The sequence below is a fragment of the Lepus europaeus genome, chromosome 5, assembly GCF_033115175.1.
Source record: "Lepus europaeus isolate LE1 chromosome 5, mLepTim1.pri, whole genome shotgun sequence".
Lineage (NCBI taxonomy): Eukaryota > Metazoa > Chordata > Mammalia > Lagomorpha > Leporidae > Lepus > Lepus europaeus.
The window spans coordinates 117,567,317-117,591,619 of NC_084831.1; the positions used below are offsets into that span (position 1 = coordinate 117,567,317).

At 47.9% G+C, this 24,303-nt stretch overlaps 2 protein-coding genes across 8 annotated transcripts in view; one reads left to right on the top strand and one right to left on the bottom strand.

Moving 5' to 3' along the window:
- The first annotated feature begins 1,909 nt into the window (after positions 1–1,909).
- Positions 1,910–4,477, top strand: PSMB4 (proteasome 20S subunit beta 4). Its single transcript, XM_062193542.1, has 7 exons — positions 1,910–2,080; positions 2,272–2,478; positions 2,647–2,793; positions 2,961–3,042; positions 3,435–3,551; positions 4,099–4,187; positions 4,357–4,477. Exons 1-7 carry the CDS (start codon positions 1,941–1,943, stop codon positions 4,367–4,369), a joined length of 795 nt encoding a protein of 264 aa, XP_062049526.1. The 5' UTR covers positions 1,910–1,940; the 3' UTR covers positions 4,370–4,477.
- Positions 4,478–5,272: 795 nt separating this feature from the next.
- Positions 5,273–24,303, bottom strand: part of POGZ (pogo transposable element derived with ZNF domain) — a 57,781-nt gene continuing 38,750 nt past the window's right edge. For all 7 annotated transcript variants that reach the window (XM_062192256.1, XM_062192255.1, XM_062192254.1 and 4 more), the window contains 12 exons: positions 22,411–22,517; positions 21,607–21,944; positions 21,069–21,223; positions 13,518–13,618; positions 12,857–13,003; positions 10,635–10,769; positions 10,366–10,538; positions 10,046–10,186; positions 9,584–9,640; positions 9,317–9,429; positions 9,036–9,060; positions 5,273–8,913 (listed from right to left, as the gene is read on the bottom strand). In XM_062192256.1, the coding sequence (XP_062048240.1) occupies positions 7,245–8,913; positions 9,036–9,060; positions 9,317–9,429; positions 9,584–9,640; positions 10,046–10,186; positions 10,366–10,538; positions 10,635–10,769; positions 12,857–13,003; positions 13,518–13,618; positions 21,069–21,223; positions 21,607–21,944; positions 22,411–22,517 (3,161 nt within the window). In that variant the 3' untranslated portion in view covers positions 5,273–7,244. The remainder of the gene's footprint in view (positions 8,914–9,035; positions 9,061–9,316; positions 9,430–9,583; positions 9,641–10,045; positions 10,187–10,365; positions 10,539–10,634; positions 10,770–12,856; positions 13,004–13,517; positions 13,619–21,068; positions 21,224–21,606; positions 21,945–22,410; positions 22,518–24,303) is intronic.

Below are 24,303 nucleotides of genomic sequence, written 5' to 3' on the forward strand. Positions count from 1 at the left end.
CCTGCCTCTATGGGGCATTTAGTCCAGTAAGGCAGGCAGTCTTCAGACGAGTGTGGCGAAAGCTGAGACAGGTGTCAGAGAACTGAACTAAGATGTCAGAACACGAGCATCCTCAGCGGGGCGGGGACCGACAGGGGACTGCAGCCATGAACAAGCTGGACATCCTTCCCCTCTCATGTTCCTGTTGCAGCCTGGGGGCCGGACACTGAACAGGTCCAGAAACGACCCTTAGCCTGTTTAGGAGTTGAAGGTTCCAATTCCACTCCCTCCAAGTGGAGTAGTGAAAACGTGAGTGGGTGGTGACAGGGGCCATTAATTCTAGTTTAGTTTTTGGTTCTTTCGGAGAATCACAGGGAATTCTCTAACTAAGGACATCCTGACATGTCAGAAAACCAGTCCAGGCATAACTGACTGAAATGCTTGGACTTCGGGGGAGTTCAATGCTGGTTAAACTGAAAGTAGTAAACAGCCAACCACAGAAGACTGGCACACTTTAAAGATCTTCTATATTATGCCAGGCCTGCTCTTACAATGGAAGAAGGGACAGGTCTTAATGTAAGGACCTAAAAGGAGTGAGACAACAGATTCCCCAACCACTGCGGGCTGCTGAACAAGGACATAGCTAGGTCACTGCTGGCTGAGTAACAACAAGTTCATACGACCGCGGCTCTGGCAAATCAGAGGAGCCAGGTATCCCAGGGGTTCTGAGGAATCCCAGTAACCCCACTTGTCAGCACAAACTGAGCACCTGACATGTGTCCAGGCGAACTTGAGTTGCCAGAGTCAAGTGGAATATGAAGTTTGGGGAAACAGCAGTCACCAATTAGGGGATAAAATGGAGTATTTTTAAAAGACCAAAATATTGGTTATCACTTTAGTGCCCAGCTTTGTTTATCTTGTTTAGTGGAGGGAGAGAGGACGGAGAGTGAGAGAGAGAGAGAGAGAGAATGGAAGTAAGCATGCGCCTCCATCCACTGCCCAAACGTCCAGGTCCTTCATGTGGGGGCAGAAATCAATCACTTGGGCCATTACCCCTGTCTCCAAGGATCTGCATTAGCAGGAGGCTGGATCAGAAGTGAAGCAGCCGGGACTCGAACCAGAGCGCTGACCCCTGCTTGAGGCATCTTAACTGCACAGGGTACACACAACTTTGCGGATCCCTTTCTTTATCCTAAGGTTCAGTTGTACAGTTACTGGCTGCATGACCCAGTAAATCCCTAGGCCAAAAGCCTCAGTTCCTTATCTATGAAATGAGTGGAATAATACCTGTCCCGTGGGGCTACTTGGAGGGCACAGACCCTGGGTTCTGGGGTGCGGCGGGCAAGCCGTGGCTTGGGATGTCTGCATCCTATGAGGGTGCCGGTTCTTGTCCGGGCTATTCCCCCTGGACCCAGGTGCCTGGAAATGCACACCCCGGAAGGTAGCGGTGTTGGCTCACGTGCCTGAGCCCCTGCCCCCGGCGTGGGGGACCCGGGTGGAGTGCCAGGCGCCTGCCTTCATCAGCTCTGGCTGTTGCAGGCATCTGGAAAGTGAAAGCGTCACTCTGTCTTTCGTATACACAAACATTTTTTAAAAAGAGATCCTGGGTTCCGTGCTACTTTCGCGTGGCTTTTTTGCTAATAAGTCAAAAGGTGCGTGAGAATTGCTCACTGCTTCAGCGTCAAGGGTCCTGACGAAGCCCCACAGCCTGGCTCCGCGCTCCCTCCCGCTGAATCGCGCGCCAAAGCACTCCTTTTCTCTCCAGACTCCCCAGCGAAGCGACGAAGGGCGGTGCAGGGCAAGCCCAGTTTCCGCCTCGGTCGCCACCCACGCCTACGACATGACCTCCTCAAGATGGCCGCTAGAAGTAGCTTGCCGGAAGCAGAAAAGTGTAGCACCGAAGGAGCACTTCCGCTTCCGTCGGCGCAGGCGCCCTCGCTGCTTCTGCTACCGTGACTAAGATGGAAGCGTTTTTGGAGTCGCGGGCCGGGCTTTGGGCCGGGGGCCCAGCGCCTGGACAGTTTTACCGCATCCCGTCCACTCCCGCTTCCTCCGTGGATCCGGCGTCCGCGCTCTGCGGGAGTCCGATCGCGCGGACCCAGTAAGTCCTCGGCGCCTTAGCCTGTGTAGGGGAGGGACCGGGGGCCCGGTGCCGCTGGCCGGGTGCGACGGGGCCCGGGGAGGCGAGGCGGGGACCGCGCGGTAGAGTCCCGGAGGAGGCAGAGTAATTGGAAGGACCTGGGGCGCGGGCTCCTCCTCTGCGCCGCGGTCGCCAGACGCTGCACTCCGCAGGAACCCCATGGTGACCGGGACCTCGGTCCTCGGCGTCAAGTTCGAGGGCGGGGTGGTGATAGCCGCAGACATGCTGGGCTCCTACGGCTCCTTGGCGCGTTTCCGCAACATCTCTCGAATCATGCGCGTCAACAACAGCACCATGCTGGGTGCCTCCGGAGACTACGCCGACTTCCAGTACTTGAAGCAAGTGCTCGGCCAAATGGTGTAAGTTGAGAGTGGGGAGTCGCTCCCGAGTGGGGGCGGGGGCGGGCCGGAGCCGGGCCCGGGGAGGGGTGTTGGGAGTGGAAGGGGCGGGCGCAGCTTTTGCCATTGGGTGGATGGGCGGAGAGGGGTGGCGGTTACGACTTCCATTCTTCCCCCCTTTCTTTGAAGCATTGATGAGGAGCTGTTGGGAGATGGACACAGCTATAGCCCCAGAGCCATTCACTCGTGGCTGACCAGGGCCATGTACAGCCGCCGCTCCAAGATGAACCCTCTGTGGAACACCATGGTCATCGGCGGCTACGCTGATGGAGAGAGGTTGCGTACACGTACCACTTCCTTGCCCACCCGACCTAGTAGAGCTTGTCTCGCGTCCCTTCCGTCTCCTCCCCGAGTGAATCCCACCTTTCACCCAGACCCCGTGGCCCTGTCCTGTAGCTGAGAGCTTTGATTAAATGCTCACTGAAATCGTTGTGTCCTGTTAGCTTCCTCGGTTATGTGGACATGCTTGGTGTGGCCTATGAAGCCCCTTCGCTGGCCACTGGCTATGGTGCATACTTGGCTCAGGTAAGTAGTGGATCTGGAAATGGGAAAGACGGAAAGAAGTGGGGAGGGGGAGGGGAGGAGGGAGGAGGGAGGAGGGGAGAGGCTGTCTGCCTTCTCTTCCCCTGGAATCGATATGAGCAGCAGCTGCTTCTGTCTGTGTCCGGAGGCAGAAGTGTTGCCACCTGCACTCCAGGGACCAAGGCGGCTCGTCTAGCGGTCAGCAGATTAAGTGCAGAGAGAGGACGCCCTAGGACTTCCCTGCGAGGCCATCTTGCGGCTCCTCAGCCCTTCCTGCTGGCGAGGGTGTAGAATGGTTGGCACTCAGTCATCCACTTGTCTGCACTCTGGGTTTGAGACAAGCAGCCTGGTGCTCAGTGCCCGATATCAACCCCGGTGCGTTTCCCCCAATCCAGCCTCTGCTGCGCGAAGTCCTGGAGAAGCAGCCGGTGCTGAGCCAGGCCGAGGCCCGCGAGCTGGTGGAGCGCTGCATGCGCGTGCTGTACTACCGAGACGCCCGTTCTTACAACAGGGTGAGGACGGCTGCGGACAGACGTGCCGGCCGTCTAAGCGGCGGGCGCTGGGTGGCTGGCATCCTCAGGGGCTCCGCTTTGAGGAACGCATTGCCTCACTTCTGTGACTGCTATTTTGGGACTGGGGGAGCTGGGGGAAGAGACCCTCTAGTTGACCTTTGACCAGGCTTCAGGGATGGGCATTTTCATTTTATTGTTTATTTTTAAAAGATGTATTTGAAGGGCAGATGGAGGGAGGGGGCAAGGGGGAAACTCTCTCTCTCTCTCTCTCTCTTCCATCTGCTGGTTCAGTCCCCAAATGGCCATGACGGCTGGGGCTGTGCCAGACTGAAGCCAGGAGCCTGCAACTCCACGTGGGTCTCCCACATGGGTAGCAGGGGCCCAAACAATTGGGCTACCTTCTGCCATATTCCCAGGCATGCTAGCAGGAAGTGAAGCAGTTGGGATTTGAACCAGTACTCTGATATAAGTGGTGGCCTAAGCTATTTAAGCCACTATGCTGCAACACTGGCCCCCATTTTCATTGTAAGCTGTGCTTGTTTTTCAGTATCAAATTGCCACGGTAACTGAAAAAGGTGTTGAAATCGAGGGACCACTGTCTGCAGAGACCAACTGGGACATTGCCCACATGATCAGGTGTGTGAAAATTAGATGGTAGAAAAGTTGCAAGGCCCCTTGGCTTGTACTAAGCTGAGCCCTTCTGAGGGGCTTAACCAGAAAAACTCCCTGGGTGGCGGGGTTTTGGTTGGAGGGTGGAGCTTTTCTCTCTATACTTCATGATTTTATTATGCTTTCTTCCTTATAGTGGCTTTGAATGAAATACAGATGCAGTATCCAGAACTGAAGTTAAGACACATTTAACTTTGAACTTGGCCTGGTTCAAAGGTAGACTTTTCTTTTGTAAAATAAACAAATACTTTTAAGTGCTTGCTGAGTGGTTTTGTTCTGAGTGGGTCACTGGCGAGAGCTGAGCTGTCGGGAGTGCTGCCACATGCCACCTCCCTCATCGCGCAGCTCTGCGGCTCTGGTTAGCAGCCACAGAATGCCATGTGTGTCGACACAGAAGACACACTGCCGTCTTCACCTGAGCCTACCAGAGAGGCAGCTGCATGTGGAAGACGATCTCTGCAGGGTAATGTAGCTGGCTTTTGTGTTTAGAAGTTTTTCTTAAACATTTTCTCCTGCTATACTAAACCCTAAACTGCTACAGATTTTCTGGTTAGCGTTTGCTGTCCCAGATACGAATGTAGTGTCTAGTATTGAGCTGCGCTGTGTGAAATTACTTCAACCTGCACCTGACCCACCCAGCCTCACCTTTCAGACAGGGAATACTAAGTAAACATTTCGTGTACGTGCATATGTGCAAAACCTCAATTTCTAGCACTTTAAAGAAAACTTATTAGTGTTGTGTATTCATTAAAAAGTCAGAGTTAGCTATGAGTCCAGTTGGCCATTAGCCATGTTGCATCCCTGAAATGATTTTAAACCTGTCTTAAACATGAACCCTAAGTGATTCTGATGTGTATCTAGTCCAAGCCTTCTTGAGAAAGTAGAGCAAACTCAAAAACCATTACAGCCGTTGAGTCAGGCGAGAACCGAATGAAAGCAAGTCAGCTCTGTGATGGCAAACCTCTAAGTTTAAGCACATGAAATCTCCACAAATCCAGTCTGAACACAGGACAGTAGTCAATAAATATGTGTTTATTGATTAAACTGAATTATAAAAAACAACAAAAAAAACCTTCCTTCTACTACTAAGCCATGCAGGCAGAGTCCACAAAGACAACTTCCTGGCCAAAACCCAGCTGATCCACTGTTGGTTATTTTTTAAAAAAAAACTGCCCATCAACAAAGCCAATCAGTGTGCAGAGGCCAGGAACCCAGCTCTGCTAAGGCTGTGGCTGCTGCAGAGACTACCAGAGGAGGATTAAGTTGCTGTAGATAGACGTGACCATAGTTCTTGAACTTTCTCCGAGGCAAAGGGTTGACTTGGAAGTCCACAGTCTGACAATGGCATCAGGCAAAAAGCTGGGGATGAGAAGCCCAGATGGATCCTTGGTCGTCTTCAGATGCTGTGGGTTCACAAACGCTGGCTGTGCTGCGGGGATGCTCCAGTTCACTATATTATAGTGTGCTGGGGTCAAAAACAAAAACACCGGCAGGAGCAGGGAGAGTGTCAGCCTGCGCCACCGTGCCCGTCCCCTCTCGACATCGCCCAGTCTGCGAAAGCCTACCTTGGACAGGGCTACCTAGAAAAACAAAGCTTATAAATCCATTTCCCCTCATTTTATTAAATGTTCCACTTATGTACATTTAAAGATGAGGCATTTAGAAGCTCCTGCAGGCTGCCTCCTCGGCTCCCAGGAGGGAGATGCTGCTGCCGCCTCAGGACGGACAGGTGAGCGGTGTAGCTGCGGGACGGGGGCGTGCTGCTCGCTCCTTTTCTCTGGTGCAGTACATTTTGGTTTGTATCCACGAATACATACAATTCTTTAAAAAAAAATCCCTCATGCAAATTGTAGAAAAAATTTTCTTCCCTTGAAGCTGGCAGTGAAAAATATTCATGTCTTTTTCTCCGTGCACACTCCGTGCTGTTTCTCAGGTCAGGTTCTTTAAATGGTAAGAGAAAAATAGGGGAAGGCCACAGGGTAAGCAGAATGTCCACAAGTGGGCTCTCTTTCCTGTGTAGAGTTCGACACTTCGCTTTTTATGCAATTAGCTCCTGGCTGTAGGACCTGTCCACGTCCCAGGCTGAAGCTCACCAAGGCTGGTACTGCCCGGGGCTTGCAGGATGAAGGCTCAAACTGGGCATGGCTCGCACCCTAGCACGCGCTCTGATCACCTCAGCACCTCCTGCTCACTAATGATACACGTATGGTCCTTTGTCCAGAGGGACGGAGGGGGTGAGAATGGGGGAAGGGGCGAGTGCAAAGAATACTGCTTTTGTCGGAAGGAGCGTGGTGAGGGAAAGACAAATTATTCATCGTTCTGGATGCTCAGAGGTGGTTTCATGCATTTTTTTAAAGCCACAATTTTATATCTAGGGTTGATGTAGAAACCAACATCTCTGGAGAGGGAAGGCAAGAAAAGGAGAAGGAAGAGCGAGAGTTCAGTGGGATTTTTTTTTCCATTTTCATTTTTATATAAAAGTGTTAAGACCACAATGAAAAAAGTTTATCCATATATATAATAAACCAGTTTTTGAGCTACATATTTTTGTCTTTCTCATCATCAGAAATGTTCTCACATTGACAATGGTTAGATAGCATCATGCCCAAAGACGTTGGCCACACAGTAAAACAAACAAACACTCTAGAAGTACTATGATACAACTGAGGTAAGAGGGGAAACAAAACAATTTAACATTCGCCCACAAAGAATTTTTTTTCTTTTTCTTGATTTTGTCAGAAAAATACCAAACACAGTGATTTAAATTTAAAAAAAAGTCACAAAAACCTGTTTTTAGCAGAATTGAATGACCAATGGGCCAGCTCCTCGGCTCAGACGTGATCACTATTGGTTTTCCTAAGAATCCACAAATTCACAGGGAAGTTGTAAGTCAATGTTGGGGAGTGGTGGCATAAAATTAAAAAATATAGACCGAATACCCCACCTGGTATGTCCCCTTTCCCGAGTCCCGCCACCCTCCCTAACTTTCCCACCCCTACTCCACATGCCCTCGTGACCCAGCACTCAAATCTCCATCAGATCGAGGTCAGCTTCTTCAAAGCCATAAAAAGACTCCGTCTCACTTTCGCCCTCAAACAGCTGGTGCAGGCTCTCGGGCTCGACTGTCTCTTGAGGAGACGCCCTGGGCCGGGGCGTGGAAGAGGACGGCTCCTCGGACTGCTCTCCGCTCAGCTTCAGCTGCTCCTCCAGGGAGGCGATGAGCTCCTCCTGCATGTCTGCGTTTCTCGTGGGGGAGCTGACGTTGCCGTCGGGGCCTGGCAGCACGCTGGCCACCAGGAAGGACCGCTGCACCAGCTCGGGGCAGTCCCCTATGACGCTCAGCACCTCACCCAGCCAGACCAGCACCAGCTGGAGCAGCACATCAGAATCACACGCAGTATCTGCCATTTCCCTAGCCTGTTCCTTCCACTTTTTGTGCAGGAAGTTCTTGACAGTTCGCTTGATGCACACGTCTAGTGGCTGGATTTTGGAGCTACAGCCTGCTGGCACCACCGCAGGCAGAGTGCTGGAGGCACTAAGCATGGCCAGGACCTCCTCCGACAGGTGAGTGCGATGGCAGTCCATCACGAGCATGCCTTTGCTGCGCTGGCAGGCCGTGTGCTTCTGCCACACACGGGTGGACCACAGCTCCATGATCTCGTCGTCACTGTAGCCACTCTCCTTCGCCTCCAGCAGTATGGAGTCTGGCACGTTAGCAGGCTGGTCCATCTGTCCTCGGTAGAACACCAGGGTGGGGAGCACGGTGCCGTCGGCCAGAATGGCCAGCACGACGTCGCACCAGGGCTCCCCCGTGCCCACCGTCTGCAGGGCGTTCTCCTTCCTGTCGTCGCTGCTCAGCACCTCCGTGTCCAGGAACAGGGAGACCTCATCGACGGCCACGATCATAGACAAGGGCAGGTCTTGGTTGTGGATCTGCCGCTGTACGAACTCTATGAAGAGCCCGGCGTTCTCGGCCACGTCCTTAGGGAGGGTGTGGGCCACGGCCCGCCGGGCGTGTGGAGTCAGGTGGTGTCGCAGCATGAAGCGCACAGCCCACTCGTAGGAGATCTTAAAGCCCCCCTCCAGAGAACGTCCTATCTTGGTGGCCTTTTGGAACAAGGTCTCCTCATTCACGGGTAGCTGCTGCTCTCGCTGGGTCAGCACCCACTCAGCCAGCTTCTCCTCGGCCTCAAAGCTCAGGTACTTGCCCTCTAGGTTCTCCGCCTGGGAGGCCTGGAAGCGCCGAAGCCAGCGCCGGATACGTCGCTGGGGGTTTCGGAAGTGTTCGGCTGCCTGTTCCGTGTTGCAGCACAGGGCAAACAGTACTACCCGAAGCTTCTTCACAGACAGCTGCTCCTTCTTGCTCACCCCACTGCCACTGCCACCTGATGCGGGCTCAGGGTCCTGGGTGCTCGGGCTCCCTTCTTCCTGGTCATCGACATTCAGACATTCGGCCCCCTCTGTGGCCAAGGGTGGGAGGACTAAAGGCTGTGGGTGGGCAGGGGTCTGGGGCGGGGTTGCAGTGGAGGCTGGCGAGGGGAGCGCCTGGGTCACGGGAGGCGGGAGCTCTTCAGGCTCAGCTGGGGCGGCCCCCGGAGATTTCACAGTGGCGGCTTTGTGAGGGGGGAAGGAAGCAGGAGGGTACATGTTCTTCAAGTTCCGGTCATGCACTCGGTCACGAGTCTGGCCATGCCTAAAGGGGCAGGAGCGGGGAGCAAGCAGACGAGAAAGTTCCGTGAAAAAGGAGTCCAGGTAGTGGCGGGAATAATGTAAACACACTGGCAAATGGGAAATCATGAAGTGAGAGCTTGTTACCTTGAGTGAGATAGCCAAGTGAGTCCTACGGAGAAGGAGACAGGGAAACGTTAGCTCAGTGAGGAGAGGAGCCCTCCACAGACGAGTGTTCTGGGCCACCAACGCACACAACATGCTCTCCAGTGACCACCCTTCCCAGGCTTGTGTCAAACACCTGAGGTTAGAGACCGCTTCTCATCAGCGCACCGCGTCCACAGGGCCGGGAGCGGGGCCCGACGCCCAGCTGCGGAGGCCCCTGTCTCTTGTTCCCCTCGCCTGACTGACCTCAGCCCCGGACTCACCCCGCGGCAGGATGCTGCTGGATCTGTGAGAGGGGTTGAACACCAAATGCTTGGCCATGGCATCTCCCACGGAGGTAACAAAGGTACAAGCAGTGCAGGCCAGCTTGCTTCCACTGAGGAAGAGGCAAGAGCACAGTGAGACAGACACAACGGCGTGTCCAGAACGAAAGTTCCTCCTAATTAAGTCATGTAGCCATGCACCAAAATAACAAAGGGATTTAATGTAAAAACTTGAAAAATTAAGCATACCGGTAAGTTTTTACTTACCTCACGGAATTTTTAAACAAAGCCAAATATTTAGGGCTCTTCCGTGGAACATGATTGCTGAGGAAGATAAAGAAGTGGTCTGAGTTATGGGGTTCGCTGGCTGACTTGACATCACCAGCCAGAGGCAACGCCTTACACAAGAGACAACACCTCCTCAGCCCCTCTCTCCCCAGGCCAGCTTTCCTTGGTACCATGCTTCTGCGGCTTCACTCTGCACACGAATTCCCCAAGGATCTAGTCAAACGCACACTCTCAGACTCGACAGGCCTACGGTCAGGTTCAGACTGCGTTCCCAACAAGCTCCCAGCTAACGCTGCTGGTCCCTGGCGCACACAGAGGGACCTGACCTCTCACTATGCCAGGAGAGATGGACAAACAGCTACAAAAGTTGAAGGAGGAAAACAGGCTAGGAGGAGAGGGAATGAACTCCCGAACAGAAATGCCGGCTTAATCCCAACTTACTTGATCATGTGGTTAGCGTACGCTCGGGAGCAGCAGGTGCTGTAGCGACACAGAGAGCAGTGTACGTAAGTAGGGAAATGATTGGGGAAATCTGGGATCTCAAAACTGCACTCTAGACAAGTCTGCCGGCCCATGACGCTCCTGCAAAAAGAAAAAAAAAAAAAAAAAAAGAAAAAAGAAAATTCTCATTATTCCCTCAGGGATCCCCAAGTTGTCGCTTATTAAGCAGACCTTGCTGACAGGCTACATGACCGCACGGCTCCCAGCACTAGGAACGCCCACAGGCCCCACCCGCCCAGCACTGAGAAGAAGGCGCTGACATTTTCCTAACAGCTCTCTTCTGGATGGTGCGCTGGACAGGGGGATAAAGGAAGACAGGCAGAGGGTCCGCGGAGGAGGTCAGTGGGGTCGCCTCCTGCAGCGTGCTGGGAGGCGTATCGCTGGAGGACACAGGCACGGTTCGTGGCTGCCCACGGGAAGCCCGGATGGTCACCTGAGTGTCAAAGGAAGGAACAATCAGATCCCACCCACAACCAGCCGCACCACACCGAGACTCCCGGTCTGTCTAAGAAACCCTGGCAAGCTGTACCTTGGTGCCTGGCTTCAAACCTTCCAGCTGCTTGGGTTTACGGAAGGTTTTATGGTGCTGAAGCTTGTGTTCAATTTTGTCCTTGGCAAAGAGAAACTGCAGCCGGCATTTGTTGCAGTGATAAACATTTCTCTTCTAAAGGGGGAAAAAAGACAGAATCCCTTAAAGGCTCCCACTGCATTTTCTTCTAAAAGGCAGGTCAATGCCAACCTATCATCTTCCCAGCTTTCTACTGATAATGAATACCCAATGTGACAGATCCAGAGAACCACCGCACAGTTCACCCAAGAACTGGAGACCAGGCTGACTAGTCCGCAAACCCTCTCTTTTTGCCTTGGTTTAAAAATCTGGACGGTGGCCCAGGCTTTACTGCCATTCCTGCTTTCACTTTTCATGGAGACAGTACCACCTGTTCCTGGACATTAATCTTGTTTTACAAAAAAACAATAAATGCACATGGTAAAAAAAGAAAAATAACTTTTTATTTTGTATACTTGTACAACTACTTCGTGTTGTCAGTTTGCCTGCAACTCTCACAGACCCTTTCCACAGAAACAACCTGTTGTAAGTTTGAGTATTCTGTCTGCACATATAATCATAATGAACACATTCATATCCAACCACCACCTACCTGTTTTTCTTTTTTAAAATGCAAATGAGATGCGGCCCCCCCTCCCCCAACAGCTCAATACACACAGATGTATCTTCTTCTGAGACCATTCTCAGGATTGTCTGCCTGGTACTGAAGTCCCTCAAAGAGAAGACTCGTGTCTATGATGTTCCTTCCCAGGTTAGCAAGGATCTACAGCCTCAGGCTAAGTCACAAGTGACAACTGCCAGGTCCCTATTTGGAAATACGTTTGTGGGAGATGACCAAACAGTCACATCTGTGCAGAGGAGAGGGTGAGCATTATGGAAGTGCTTACAAGTGGCGTGTGCAAGGCTATGTGCACATGTGTGTGACCACTAAGCACACGTGCACCTGTCTGGTTCTCCACTTTGTATCCTCTCCTATACACCTTCACTCTCCTCTAGCGGCCCCATTCTTGTAGCATTTTAAAACAAGGTCATATCTATTCCATCTTAAAACACAACAAAAAATTCTCCCTTGCTGCTTCCCCTGGACCCACCGGCCTCGGTCCTCCCTTCATAAACAAACTTCTTCAGGTCAACTGTCTGTTTCCTTACCTCTTGCGTACCAGTCCTGCGGAACTGACTTTCCACAGTGACAAGCGGCTCGCGCCACGGCTGCTGACTAAGGGCCTGCTGCCAGTCTGCCCCGCTCAGCACCTGCCACACCTTTCTCTCCAGAACATTTTCTCCTCAGCCTCGCCGACGCCAGCTTTCCCAGGGCCCTCCCAGGGCCAAGGTGCTGCCCTTTTGGACAGACCTGAGGATGCCTGCTCCTCTTACTCCTGACAAGAAGTGTAAAGCCGTCTGGATTTACAGGCCGATTCTCAGGCATCTGTTCTGGAAGATGATTCTCTCCCAGGCATCACCCATTATCAACCAGTCACACTTGAGGAGCAGGTGCTGCGAGCTCCGAACACTGACCCTCACCACCTTCCCCCAAAGCTTACTTCCCCAGCGTCTTCCACCTCAGCCAACAGTCCCCTCTTCCATCCGGGTGCCCAGAACAGAACCTCAGATGCTATTCTCAACCACTCCTTTGCCACCTTTTCCCAACCCGTCTCTACATGATAAATACCATGGATGTTCTCATGATGTTTCCCATGGACTCTTCTTCATTTCAAAAGCTAACAGCTACAATCACTTTTCACCTAAACTACTGAAAAGGTTTTTGGCTGGTCTTCCAACTCCGGTCTTAATTCCTTGAATCCATTTGCCTTAGTACTGTCAGTATGACAATCTGAATGCATCAATTCAAGAGCTTAAAACCCTTTACTGGCCTCCTGGTGACTCCTTTTCATGAGCTACAAGATTCTCCATGATCCATCCCTGGCTGACTCCTGACCCGCTGAGCCTCACTCAGCCTCCTGAGCCCCAACACTCCTGCTCGGGACCCAGACACACTGTCTTCTGTCCTAGCTCATCAGCTCATTTTCACCTCCAGCCTAGTGCATGGTACGTAACTGTAATTTAATACATTTTTATGAACACATCCATTATCTTCTCTACCAAGACTGTCTGCCTAGTTCCGCCCTGGGCCCAGCATCCATAAATCAACAGATGAGCATGTGGGACTGCCGAGTGCCTGGTACCTGGTGCCTCATGTAATGCTGTTGGAATGCATTGCCATTTTTGAAGACCTTCAGGCAATAAGGGCAGAGCAGATGCCGGGTGTCCTCATGGATCATCCGAAAATGGACATCTACCTCAGAGTAGAGTGAGGAGCGATACTGACACACCTGAGTCACATAAGAGGGAAAATAAGGCTAAGAGTGAAGTGAACAAGTAAGGCCTCAACAAAGAGGCAGCAACAAAAATTTTAAAATTTGAAGAAAAAAAAAAAGTTTCCTAAATGCACAGAAGTCCAATTATTTTTCTGACTTTGTATGGCAGGGCTACATCTGTCAAAGACTTAGCTGTGACTTAATATAAAAATGGGCGATGGGAAAAATCTGGGGATAATCCACATTCTGTAACTAAGAGGAGTAAAGCTGTTTCTGTCTCTGAAAGGCAAGTTGAGGAGATGGACACTGCCTTAGGACAAGGCCACATTCCTGGGCAGGGTAAGCATTATACTTGTGGTTATGTCCTTTGTGCTTCTTCCTGCACAGAAAAACGTTTGCTGCTTCATCTGACTCCTCAGAGTTCTTGAGCTGTGTGCATGCAGTAGGGGGTCAGCAATATTCAACCAGTAGATGCTTTGTCTTCAGCCTTGGCGTGAAAGGGCTGAGCCTCGCTGGGGGAAGGCAATACCTGGCAGACATAAGGCATCTCTCCAGGCTTATGAGTATCCTTCATATGCTGGAGAAACAGTGGCTCACTCTCAAACGCCCACTCACAGATCTTGCACTTGGCTGTAAGAAGAAAAATAATCAATAAATCCTCTGGAAATAAGACTACAGTCCTGCTGGCTCATAATCTTCATCTTCTCTCACTCCCGTTTCTCTACAGTCAGTCACCCTCAGGTTCCTCCTAGTCTTTAAAATGCTTCCATCTTAACCTCTGTGTTGCTTGTAACAATTTTATAAGCTCAGGCCTTCTTACCAAAGCTCCAGGCTAGACTGTGAGTGACCTACAAGATACTGAAAACCAGATACGCATCCATCAGCTCTAACTTGGCATCCTCCTGCTCACCTCTGTTTCCCTTCTCACTTCCCCATTTCTTCCTGAGTTCAAAACTCAGGTACTGTTGAGGGCTCCAACCTCTGTATTCTGTAACTTTTATTTCAAAATGTACCTAGAAATTGTTATTTCTCCCTTCTTTCATTCAAAAACTTGGCAGAAATCCATAAGACTTCTAGTCAGCTGGCTTCCCTTTCTCCTCTCCCCAATGAATCAGCTGCTATTCTTAATACACCATTGCCATATGAATTGTTTTAAAATACTACAAGACTTCATTCCTCTACCAGGACAATGATTATCCTCTACCTACTAAACACCCACTAAATGAGTACAAATTAAGAATTCGCCCTCAAAAGATAGACAACTATTAACAGAAGTTCTCGCTTTGCTCTAAGAACTACAGATTCTTTTTTTTTTTCTTTAAAGTATTAACAATTCCCAGATAATTATAATTTGAAATTGGCCATTTGTCAACCTTATCAGGATGAAATTCTAACTTTTTGGCAAAAACTTTACACTGTCACATATTTTTCTTCCTTTCATTTGATTTTCAAGTTTTGCAAATATAGAAACGTAACCTTAAAGCTTTAAGCATTTGCTGGACAATGTTCAACACCTCCCAAAGATACGTGAAATGGAAATAATTTATTTAAAGTAAAACAAACTTGGGCAGACATTGGGGTACAGGGGGTTAAACTGCCACTTGGGATGCCCACATCCCAGACTGGAGTGCCTAGTTTGAGTCCTGGCTCCTCTAGGTTGTGGATCCAACTTTTTTGCATGACATATGCGAGAGACACTGGGTGGAGACCCAGATGGAGTTCCTGGTGTTGGCTCTGGCCTACCCTATCCCTGGCTGTTGGAAGCATTTGGGGAGTGAAATAGGGGATGGATCTTTCTCTGTCACTCTTTCAAATAAATAAATCTTAAAAAAAAAAAAAAGGGGGCCGGTATCCCATACGGGCGCTGGTTCGAGTCCCAGCTGCTCCACTTCTGATCTAACTCCCTGCTAATGGCCTGGGAAAGCAGCAGATGATGGCCCAAGTCTATGGGTCCCCCTACACCCACACAGGAGACCTGGAAGCTCTTGGCTCCTGGCTTTGGACCACCCCAGCTCTGACCATTGCAGCCATCTGGGGAGTGAACCAGATGAAGATCTCTCTCTGCCTCCCCCTCTCCCTCTTTCTCTGTTAACTCTGCCTTTCAAATAAACAAATATATCTTTAAAAAATAAATTAAAAAAATGCAAAAGTCAGGGGTTCTAGGGTGGGTATTTGGTCTAGTGGTTTGGAGTGCCTGGGTTTGATGCATTACTCCCAATTCCAGTTTCTTGCAGACAGACTCAGGGAAGCAGCTGGTGATGACACAAGGAGTTCCACATGAGAGACCTGGACTAGGTTCCTGGCTGCTGGTTCTGGCCCAGAATAGTTCTGGACATTGCATTTGGGGAATAACCAGTGGATGGAAACTGTCTGCCTCTTGAATTTAAAAAAAAAAAAAAAAAAAAAAAAAAAAAAAAGCCCTTCCAAGAACAGACCTCAGGGAACCCAGGTATCCTCTGAAATTATCTGCCAAAGAGTCAGTGTGTACTTTCCTAGGAGGAAGGTTCACAGGTTTTATTTACTCTCAAATTGCTCTGTAATACATTTAGAAACAATGCCTAGGGGGAAATAAGGTAAGAAATAAGAAATTCTACCTGGTGCAATGAGGAAAAGCTGTAAGATATGAGACTACTCCAAAAATGTATGGAAAATGTAATTAAAGGTTAAGTTTATTTCAGTGTAAAAAATTTTGAAATCCACACAGGTTTTTCATAATATGCATTTAATGAACTTTTTGAAGACCCCCTCATCTGCATGGATTTCAAAATTCTTTGTGCCAACATAAACTTACCTTTAAAAAAAAAGACTTTATTTTTCATCCACTTGAAAGGCAGAGACAGACAGACAGGGAGAGAAAGAGGGAGAGAGAGACCTTTCATCCACTGGCTTACTCTTCCAATGCTCACAAGAGCCAGGCCTGGGCCAAGCGAAGTCAGGAACTTCATCTGTCTCCCACACGGGTGACGGAGCCCCGCTCACACGATCCACGACATCCTTGACAGACATGCCTCCCACAGTCAGCACCAGCAGAAAGCTCGTTTCAGGAGCCAGAGTCAAAGCCAGGCTCTCGGATATGGGATGTGGGTGTTATAACGAGCATCCTCACCACGAGGCCAAATGCCTGACCCTCCATAAACTTTTTGAAATACCTTCATACCTAAGCTGAACCTTCAAAAGAAACGGGTATGCCAGCCGGAGGAGCCAGGAGAAGAGAGCAAAGGCATGTGGGAGTTCCTGGCATGTCTGGGAAGCTCTCAGAAGTAGCCTGACAGTATTTGCTCCTCCCTCTACCTCGCAATTCACTTTTAATTTATTTCTTTTCTAGAACACAGTTAAGCACTTGGTGCTTTCCAACCTTCTGTCTAAGCCTTTCTTATTCAATTTGTTTTTCCCAGGTAATCTCATTCAATCTCAAAAGCTTTTCCTACGACTTATGTAGCAAGCTCGATTGTCATAGCAGTCATACACTATCGATAATAACATCTGTCGTATCTCATTCTAAGAAAGTTAGTGAGATATGATAGCAACCCCTGACACATCGATTCTGAAAGGGAAGGAGCTGGTGTGGAGAAAGATTCAAAATGGAGAATGAACTGAGTTCTCATAGTGGCTCTTCTAACACTGTCCCTCCTAACACTGTCCCTCCTCACACCATCATCCTCACCTCCTTGACACCTAACAGTCTGCTACTTTGAGAAAACAAGATTAACTACAGCTTCTGTCTCCTGTCCTCTAATTTATGGAAGACTAGATCCTTTATGTCTATCTGAGAGTCATCCAACTATCACTCTATGCGTTCTAAAACTGTCAGTTAGTTCTCACTCTCGGGCCTCTCCCACAGCCTCGTCCTCAGGACGTCGGAACACGGTTAAGTCCTCTCCAGAACCTTCCCTCAATCCTGCATCCTCCTCAGTGTACTGTTCTTTTTCCTTTCTATGAATATTAAGATATTTTTCAAAGATTAGAAGAGTAATCTACATCTGTTACCTTTAACTGGATGTTAAGGAGGTAGGTGTGTGTATGCCGAGGTAATGATGCCGGGGAAACAGTGTTAAATATTTTGGAAAAAAAAAATGTAGCTTAGGATAGCCACCATAGAAAACAGGAATAAGATTCAAGAGTTGCTAGGGCCAGTGCCATGGCACAGCAGGTGCCTGCACCAGCATCTCATGTGAGCGCTGTTTTGAGTCTCAGCTGCTGCACTTCCAATCCAGCTTCCTACTGATGTACCTGGGAAGGCCTCAGAAGATGGCCCAAATGCCTGGGCCTCTGCCACCCAAGTGGGAGACTCCTGAGCTTCTGTCTTCAGCCTGGCCCAGCCCCAGCTGCTGCAGCCATTTGGGGAGTGAACCAGTGGAAGGAAGACCGCTGTTTCACTCTCTCTCCATAAATCTACCTTTCAAATAAATAAATAAATCTTTAAAAAGTGAATCAAGAGTTGTAATCATCTATGCGTGTTGAACCCTATGGGACTAATGAAAGCTATGCAGCCTCTCCCCTGACAAATGCACACAACTTGCCATGTTTCCATGTGATTTCCAGAGGTTCACAGGAAACCTAACCATCAAGCAGGCTGATGTCTCTGTATCTAATATTAAACTATGAAGCAGCTTTGAGCTAACCCATGAAAAAACTCCAAAGTCACACAGACTCCTAAAAAGTCACGCAATGCCCTTAAACAAGTGTGAAGAAGCACACAATGCTATTCAGATCATACTGTTTCCACAGTGAAATATAATGATCTATTGGTAAGCTGGGGATAACTCCAGGCATTTGAAAACAGACTAGGTATCAGACTGTATTGAGGGCTTATGATTGTTAGGTTTTGATAAAGGTATTAATAGCTATACACAGAAAAATATCCTTAGTTTTTAAAGATACATATTAAAGGATTTAGGGGTGAAATGTCGTGATGTCTATAATGTCATTTTCACTTTGGAAGATAAATAGAAAAAAATTTCCTGCAAATTAAAAAGAAAGTAACAGGTCTCAAATATTGGCATTAAGAAGTATATTACTGGCCAGTGCCGTGACTTAACAGGCTAATCCTCCGCTTTGCGGCGCTGGCACACCGGGTTCTAGTTCCTGTTGGGGTGCCGGATTCTATCCCGGTTGCCCCTCTTCCAGGCCAGCTCTCTGCTATGGCCCGGGAAGGCAGTGGAGGATGTCCCAAGTCCTTGGGCCCTGCACCTGCATGGGAGACCAGGAGAAGCACCTGGCTCCTGGCTTCGGATCAGCGAGATGTGCTGGCCGCAGCGGCCATCAGAGGGTGAATCAACGGCAAAAAGGAAGACCTTTCTCTCTGTCTCTCTCTCTCTCACTATCCACTCTGCCTGTCAAAAAAAAAAAAAAAAAAAAAAAAAAAAAAAAAAAAAGCATATTACTTCCATGCAGAGTTTGAGATGACAGCTACAAAAGAATCTGAAAGGGAATTAACAAAAGAATCTAAGAACAAAACTGACATATCTAAGGAAAGGTGTCCACCTGTTTGGGTCAACAACTTCTTTTTAGTTGTAAGTTACTCAAAATTAAAAATTAGGGATAACAGAGTGGGATCCAAGAGGAAAAAAAAAAAATCAATGAGGGTAAGCATTATCTGTTTCTTTTATTTAAGGAAAACTCAATATATAGCAACATATAATGGAATGCTAAAATCCCTACCAATAGTTAGGTATCAAAATGAGTCAGGTATTTTCAGTGGGAGGTGGCAAATGAGTTATTCTGGCCTCAAATTACAGAGAATGAAGGATTTTGGGTCCTCATCTGAACCAAACTGGCTACCTTGGCACCACATTACAGTGGCATGACTGGTTGCATTATACATTCTAACCCTACAGGATTAGTCCTAAATTCCACTGTATTCCAATATGGAAGTTACCTGCTAGTGAACACCTGAAATATGCATATTCAGAATGAGAACTGTATTTCAGAAAATTAAAGAATGTTAAGATGTCACATTAATTTTTACTTTCTGCTACATTTCAAAATGATTATGACAGTACTTCAAAATGTTAGTGGAAAACTGAATTAAAAGGTAAGTCTACAGGGCAGGCATTTGGTACAATAGTTAAGATACTGCTTGGGAAGCTCATGTTCCATACTGGAGTGCCTGGCTCAATTCCCAGCTCCACTTCCATTTCCAGTTTCCTGCTAATGTGCAACCTGGGAAGCAGCCAAGCGATGGCTTGTCTTCCACATGGGAGACACTGATTAAGTTCCTGGCTTCAGTCTCACTGTCCTGGCTGTTGCAGGCATGTGAAGAGTGAACCAGTGGATGGAAGATCCCTCTCTCTCAAATAAATAAAAAGACAAGTTTATTTTGGTGCAAAAAAATCTTGAAATCTATGCATAGAAGAGTGCTTCAAAATGTTCATGGAAAATGCGTATTATTTAAAAAAAAACTAAGCATGGATTTTAAAATTTCTCTGCACCAAAATAATATTTCAATTTTTGAAGTATCTTTATATTTTTGACAGATTTAATTAATATACTATTAAAATTGTTTTCAAAAAATTTAATTACAATGACTACTGAAAAAATTAAAATGGCATATAAGCTCACATTGTATTTCCACTGACCAGAACTAGCATCTAAGTCATTCATGAGAATCTCATTTACCTTGCCTATAGTTGGTTCATGAACACCCCTACGACCCAATCCTTACACATAAGAAACAGATGCAGGAAGACAGAGGAAGAATGTTCTCTTCTTTGGACAATTATGTGCCTGGGTGTAGAACATGAGATTAATTGCTACCGTGCTCATGATCCACACAAAAGAATGAAGAAACATAGCAAGACAGTTGAGTTCTGAACTTGAAGCCGGCTCCCCACTAGATCTCTCAAATACAGGACATATCAGATGACTTTACTGCTTAATTCATTTTTAGTTAATTTGCAGGTTTATAAAGAAACATGCACATTTCTCTATTATTCTTTTCATTATGCAACATGCTTCCAATCACCTAAAAATTGCCTTACTAATTCGCATCCTAAAAGTTTAGGCAGCATTTTCTGTGAAACCTGGCCACTAGGACCAGTTCCGTTTTTTCTTTCTTTTCCCTCCCTCTCTCCTTCCTTTTCTTTCCTTTCCTCCCTTTCCCCTTTCTCCCCCCTCTCCCTTTTTTAAAAATTTATTTATTTATCTATTTGAAAGGCAGAGTGACAGAGAGGCAGAAAGATCCTTCATCTGCTAGTTTGTTCCCAAAACAGCTGCAATGGCAAAGGCTGGGCTAAGTCAAAACCAGGAGATGGAACTCCATCTGAGTCTCCCATGTGAGTGGAAGGGACACCAGCACTTGGGCCATTATTCAGTGTTTTTCAGGTGCATTAGGGGAGCACTAGGTTAGAAGTGGAGAAGCTGGGACTTGAACTGGAGCTCCAATATGGGATGCCGGCATCTCAAGAGACAATTTAACCTGCTGTGCCACAGTACTGGCCCCTATCACTGGTTTCATACAATGCAAACATTCACAATATACTAGCTTATTCTCAGATTTTCCTATATTTACATAATTTTTATCTTTTTAACAAAACTGGACATCTCCTAAAGGTTGTTAGAAATATTCTTAAGACTGGGTTCAAATTCTCAGTGTCATCTTACTGGAGATGTATTCTCTTAAGCAAGGGACTCAATACTGGGAGCTTGAGTTCCCTCATCTGTGCAGTGTACAGTGTAGGTACCACCCCAAACTCACCAAGTATATCACCGAAAGCACTGTCTTAATGATGAAGTACTTTATCATGGTGTATTTTATTCTATGTATAGCCCATCAGGATACTAAGTGGAGGTCCAAATAAGAAACGCCTAAGCAATAAATCCTTGACATGGGATTCTCTAGAGTGGTTTCTGAACAAATCCCCTAATAAATTAGAATCTAGCACTAAACTCAACTCATGCTTGAACAAAGCAGCAGTTAGGCAGTAAGAAAGCAGGGTCAGTAGAACTCAGTTGTGATGTGCGAAGTATCTCCTCTATACTGTTACCCACATGTGACTCAACAGAACAGGCTCCCCCAGTGCTATTCAGTGTGTGAAGAGCAAGGTATATCCCCCTAGAGTTTAAGAGTTCCCAAACTTACTAGTAGATTCATAGGGACTATGAACATTTTCCAAGTGACACTGGAGCTGGAAGGGAGTGGAAAACTGGCGGTAACAGTGTTGGCAGATAGTATGACCATCTACCTCACCATTCTGCTGATCAAGTTCTACGTGATGTTTCATATGGTTCATGAATCTGTAGCACAGCACAAAGTACAGAAAACATAAAAAATCAGTATCCTTTGATAAATATATGGTAGCATCACAGAACAAACATTGCCTGCTCCCTGGTACCCCACAAACTTCTCGTTTGTGACAGTCCTTTTTGGAGCCCAGAAAGACAACGGGTTCCTGAAACTAAGAAAACACTATGGAAGGAAATGCATTGGCCTCCTTTACTCTATCTGAAGTTAACTTTTATTACAATGTCTCCTTCTACAGAACTAGTTACCATTTTATAACAATCCCCAGCAAGACAGCATAACTGTTGGGATCATTCTTCACATTCAAGGACTTAAACATAAAAGAAAATTAGTCTTCTCTTGTCCAAGGCGACTTCCCAGGCTCTTCAACACTTACCGAATGTTGTTCTTCAGCCTCTTGGTACAGTGTGGGCATCGGAAAGATGTGGCGACCTTAGGGAAGTTCGTGAGCTGGGCTACTTTGCCACCATCCCGTCCATAATAAAAGTCATCTACCAGCATAATGAGCTTGGTCTGCACAGCATCCCCCACATTCTCATTTGGCTCGGGTACTTTGGTAGGTGGTGACAAAGCAGGAATAGGTGTAGAAGAGGGTGTGGAAGCAACAGGAGCTGTTTTCTCAGGGGACGGTGGCTTTGTTGCTGACGGGACACTGGGTTCAGGATCCAGGGACTTTCCTTTCTTCTGATACTCAACCATTTCTGGGCAACAGTACTATAAAGAAGGAAGATATGGAATCATTATCCTGAGAGCCAGGATGTGTTAACTCCTTCATTTCAATAACATTCCTTGGTAATATTTCAGTTCTAGGTATTGTCAGCCGGCTTTCATTCCTCAGTTTTCTACAGGGTTTACAGTGTATATTTACCCCTGCCTGTCTTACATCTCTTAACCACTCACTAACATAATTTGGCCCTAAGCTCTCTGGTAGATGGTTCTGGTTATTTAACAAACCTGTTCTCCTATGCTAAGAAAGTAAGGTCACATATGTTCTACTGAAGGGTCTTTAAATATTTCCTGTCACATTCCAAACTATGCAGCTCTTTTAAAACAGAACAAGAGAAAGAAAAGCTTCTGGGTCATTTCAGAGCCCCTGCTTCCTAGGCTCCCCACGTGAAGGAGGAGGTCTATGACGTGGTAGCCACTTAGGCGGGACCCCATCACAGGCAGGATGACTTACACACATGTGACCTCGCAAAGCTTCAGTGACACGGAATTGAGCATTACACCGTGGACAAATTTTCCGTCCACCATCCTGGAGGTCAAACACTGGGATGGAAGAGGCCACTGCAAGAAGTAAGAATCGATAAGATTAATGTGACAATACTGGCAAGAGGATACACACCCCCTGACAAGTATGCACTAGGGAAGGAAGCATGAGATCACCACATTCGAAGCACACTCCTTCTACTCTTCTAATTCTAGGCTGGAGTAGGCCAGCTGTAGGCTGTATATCAAAGGCAAGCCAGCCACCAGTTTCTGTTTGGCCTGTGAGGAAAGACTGACTTTTATATTATTTTTCTGGTTAGGAAGGATTTTTTCTTAATAAATGGGGTCATACAGTATCTGTCCTATGACTGGCTGGCTTATTCCACTCAGTACAATGTCCTCAAGACTCACCAGTGCTGTAGTCTATGTCAGAACTTCCTTCCTCTCCACTGTTGAGGAATGGTTTTTTGTTTTGTTTTTGGTTATTTTTACTCTGCAAATTGTTGAACTCTTTACTCAGTAGAGTTGGTCTTCTATGTATAAAGTTAATCGAAAATCAATTTTAGTGGAGAAGGGGATGGGCAATGGGAGAGGGAGGAGGTGGAGGGGTGGGAGAGTGGGTAAGGTGGGAAAAATCACTATATTCCTAAAGTTGTACTTAAGAAATGCATGAAGTCTGTATTCCTTAAATAAAAGGTTTCTTTGGGGGGGGGGGAGAAAGGGAGAGGGAGAGAGGGAGAGAGAGAGAGAGGGAGAGAGGGAGGAAGGGGAGAGGGAGGGAGGGAGGAAGAAAGAAAGGGGGAAGAGAGGGAGGGACGGAGGGAGGGGGGAGGGGGAAGGAAGAAAGGAAGAAAGAATTTCCTTCCTTCTGGAACCTAACATGTCACTGGATGTCTGGGTCACAATTTGCTTATCTGTTCAATCAGCTGGTACCTGGATTGTTTTCACTTTTCAGCTGTTGTAAATAATGCTATGAACATGAGTGTACTAGCATCTGTTCTAATTCCTTTTTTTTTTTTTTTTTAAATTTTTGACAGGCAGAGTGGACAGTGAGAGAGAGAGAGACAGAGAGAAAGGTCTTCCTTTTGCCTTTGGTTCACCCTCCAATGGCCGCCGCGGTAGCGCGCTGCGGCCGGCGCACCACGCTGATCCAATGGCAGGAGCCAGGTGCTTCTCCTGGTCTCCCATGGGGTGCAGGGCCCAAGCACTTGGGCCATCCTCCACTGCACTCCCTGGCCATAGCAGAGAGCTGGCCTGGAAGAGGGGCAACCGGGACAGGATCGGTGCCCCGACCGGGACTAGAACCCGGTGTGCCGGTGCCGCAAGGCGGAGGATTAGCCTACTGAGCCGTGGCGCCAGCTAATTCCTTTTTTTTTTTTTTTAAAGATTTATGTATTTGTTTATAAGAATTAGAGAGAGGGAAAGGTGAGCGTGCGCGCACACACACACACACACACGCACACGCGCACACACACACACAGAGAAAGAGAGGAAATTCTATCTGCTAGTTCACTCCCCAAATGATGACGACAGCTAGGGCTGGGAGAGGCTAAAACCAGGAGCCATGGGCTTCCTCTGGGTCTCCCACTTAGGTGGCAGGGGCCCAAACACTTGGGCCATCTTCCGCAGCTTTCCCAGGTACATTAGCAGGGAGCTGGATTGGAAGTTGAGCAGCCGGGACATGAAATGGCATCTTTATGGGATGCCAGCATTGCAGATGGTAGCTTAACCTCCTGTACCACAGTGCCAGCCCTTTCAATCCTTTTGGGGAAATACCCAGAGGTGGAATTCCCAGTGCATATGATAACTGTACCTTTATTTTTTGAAGAACCACCACACTGTTTTCCATGGTAGCTGCATCATT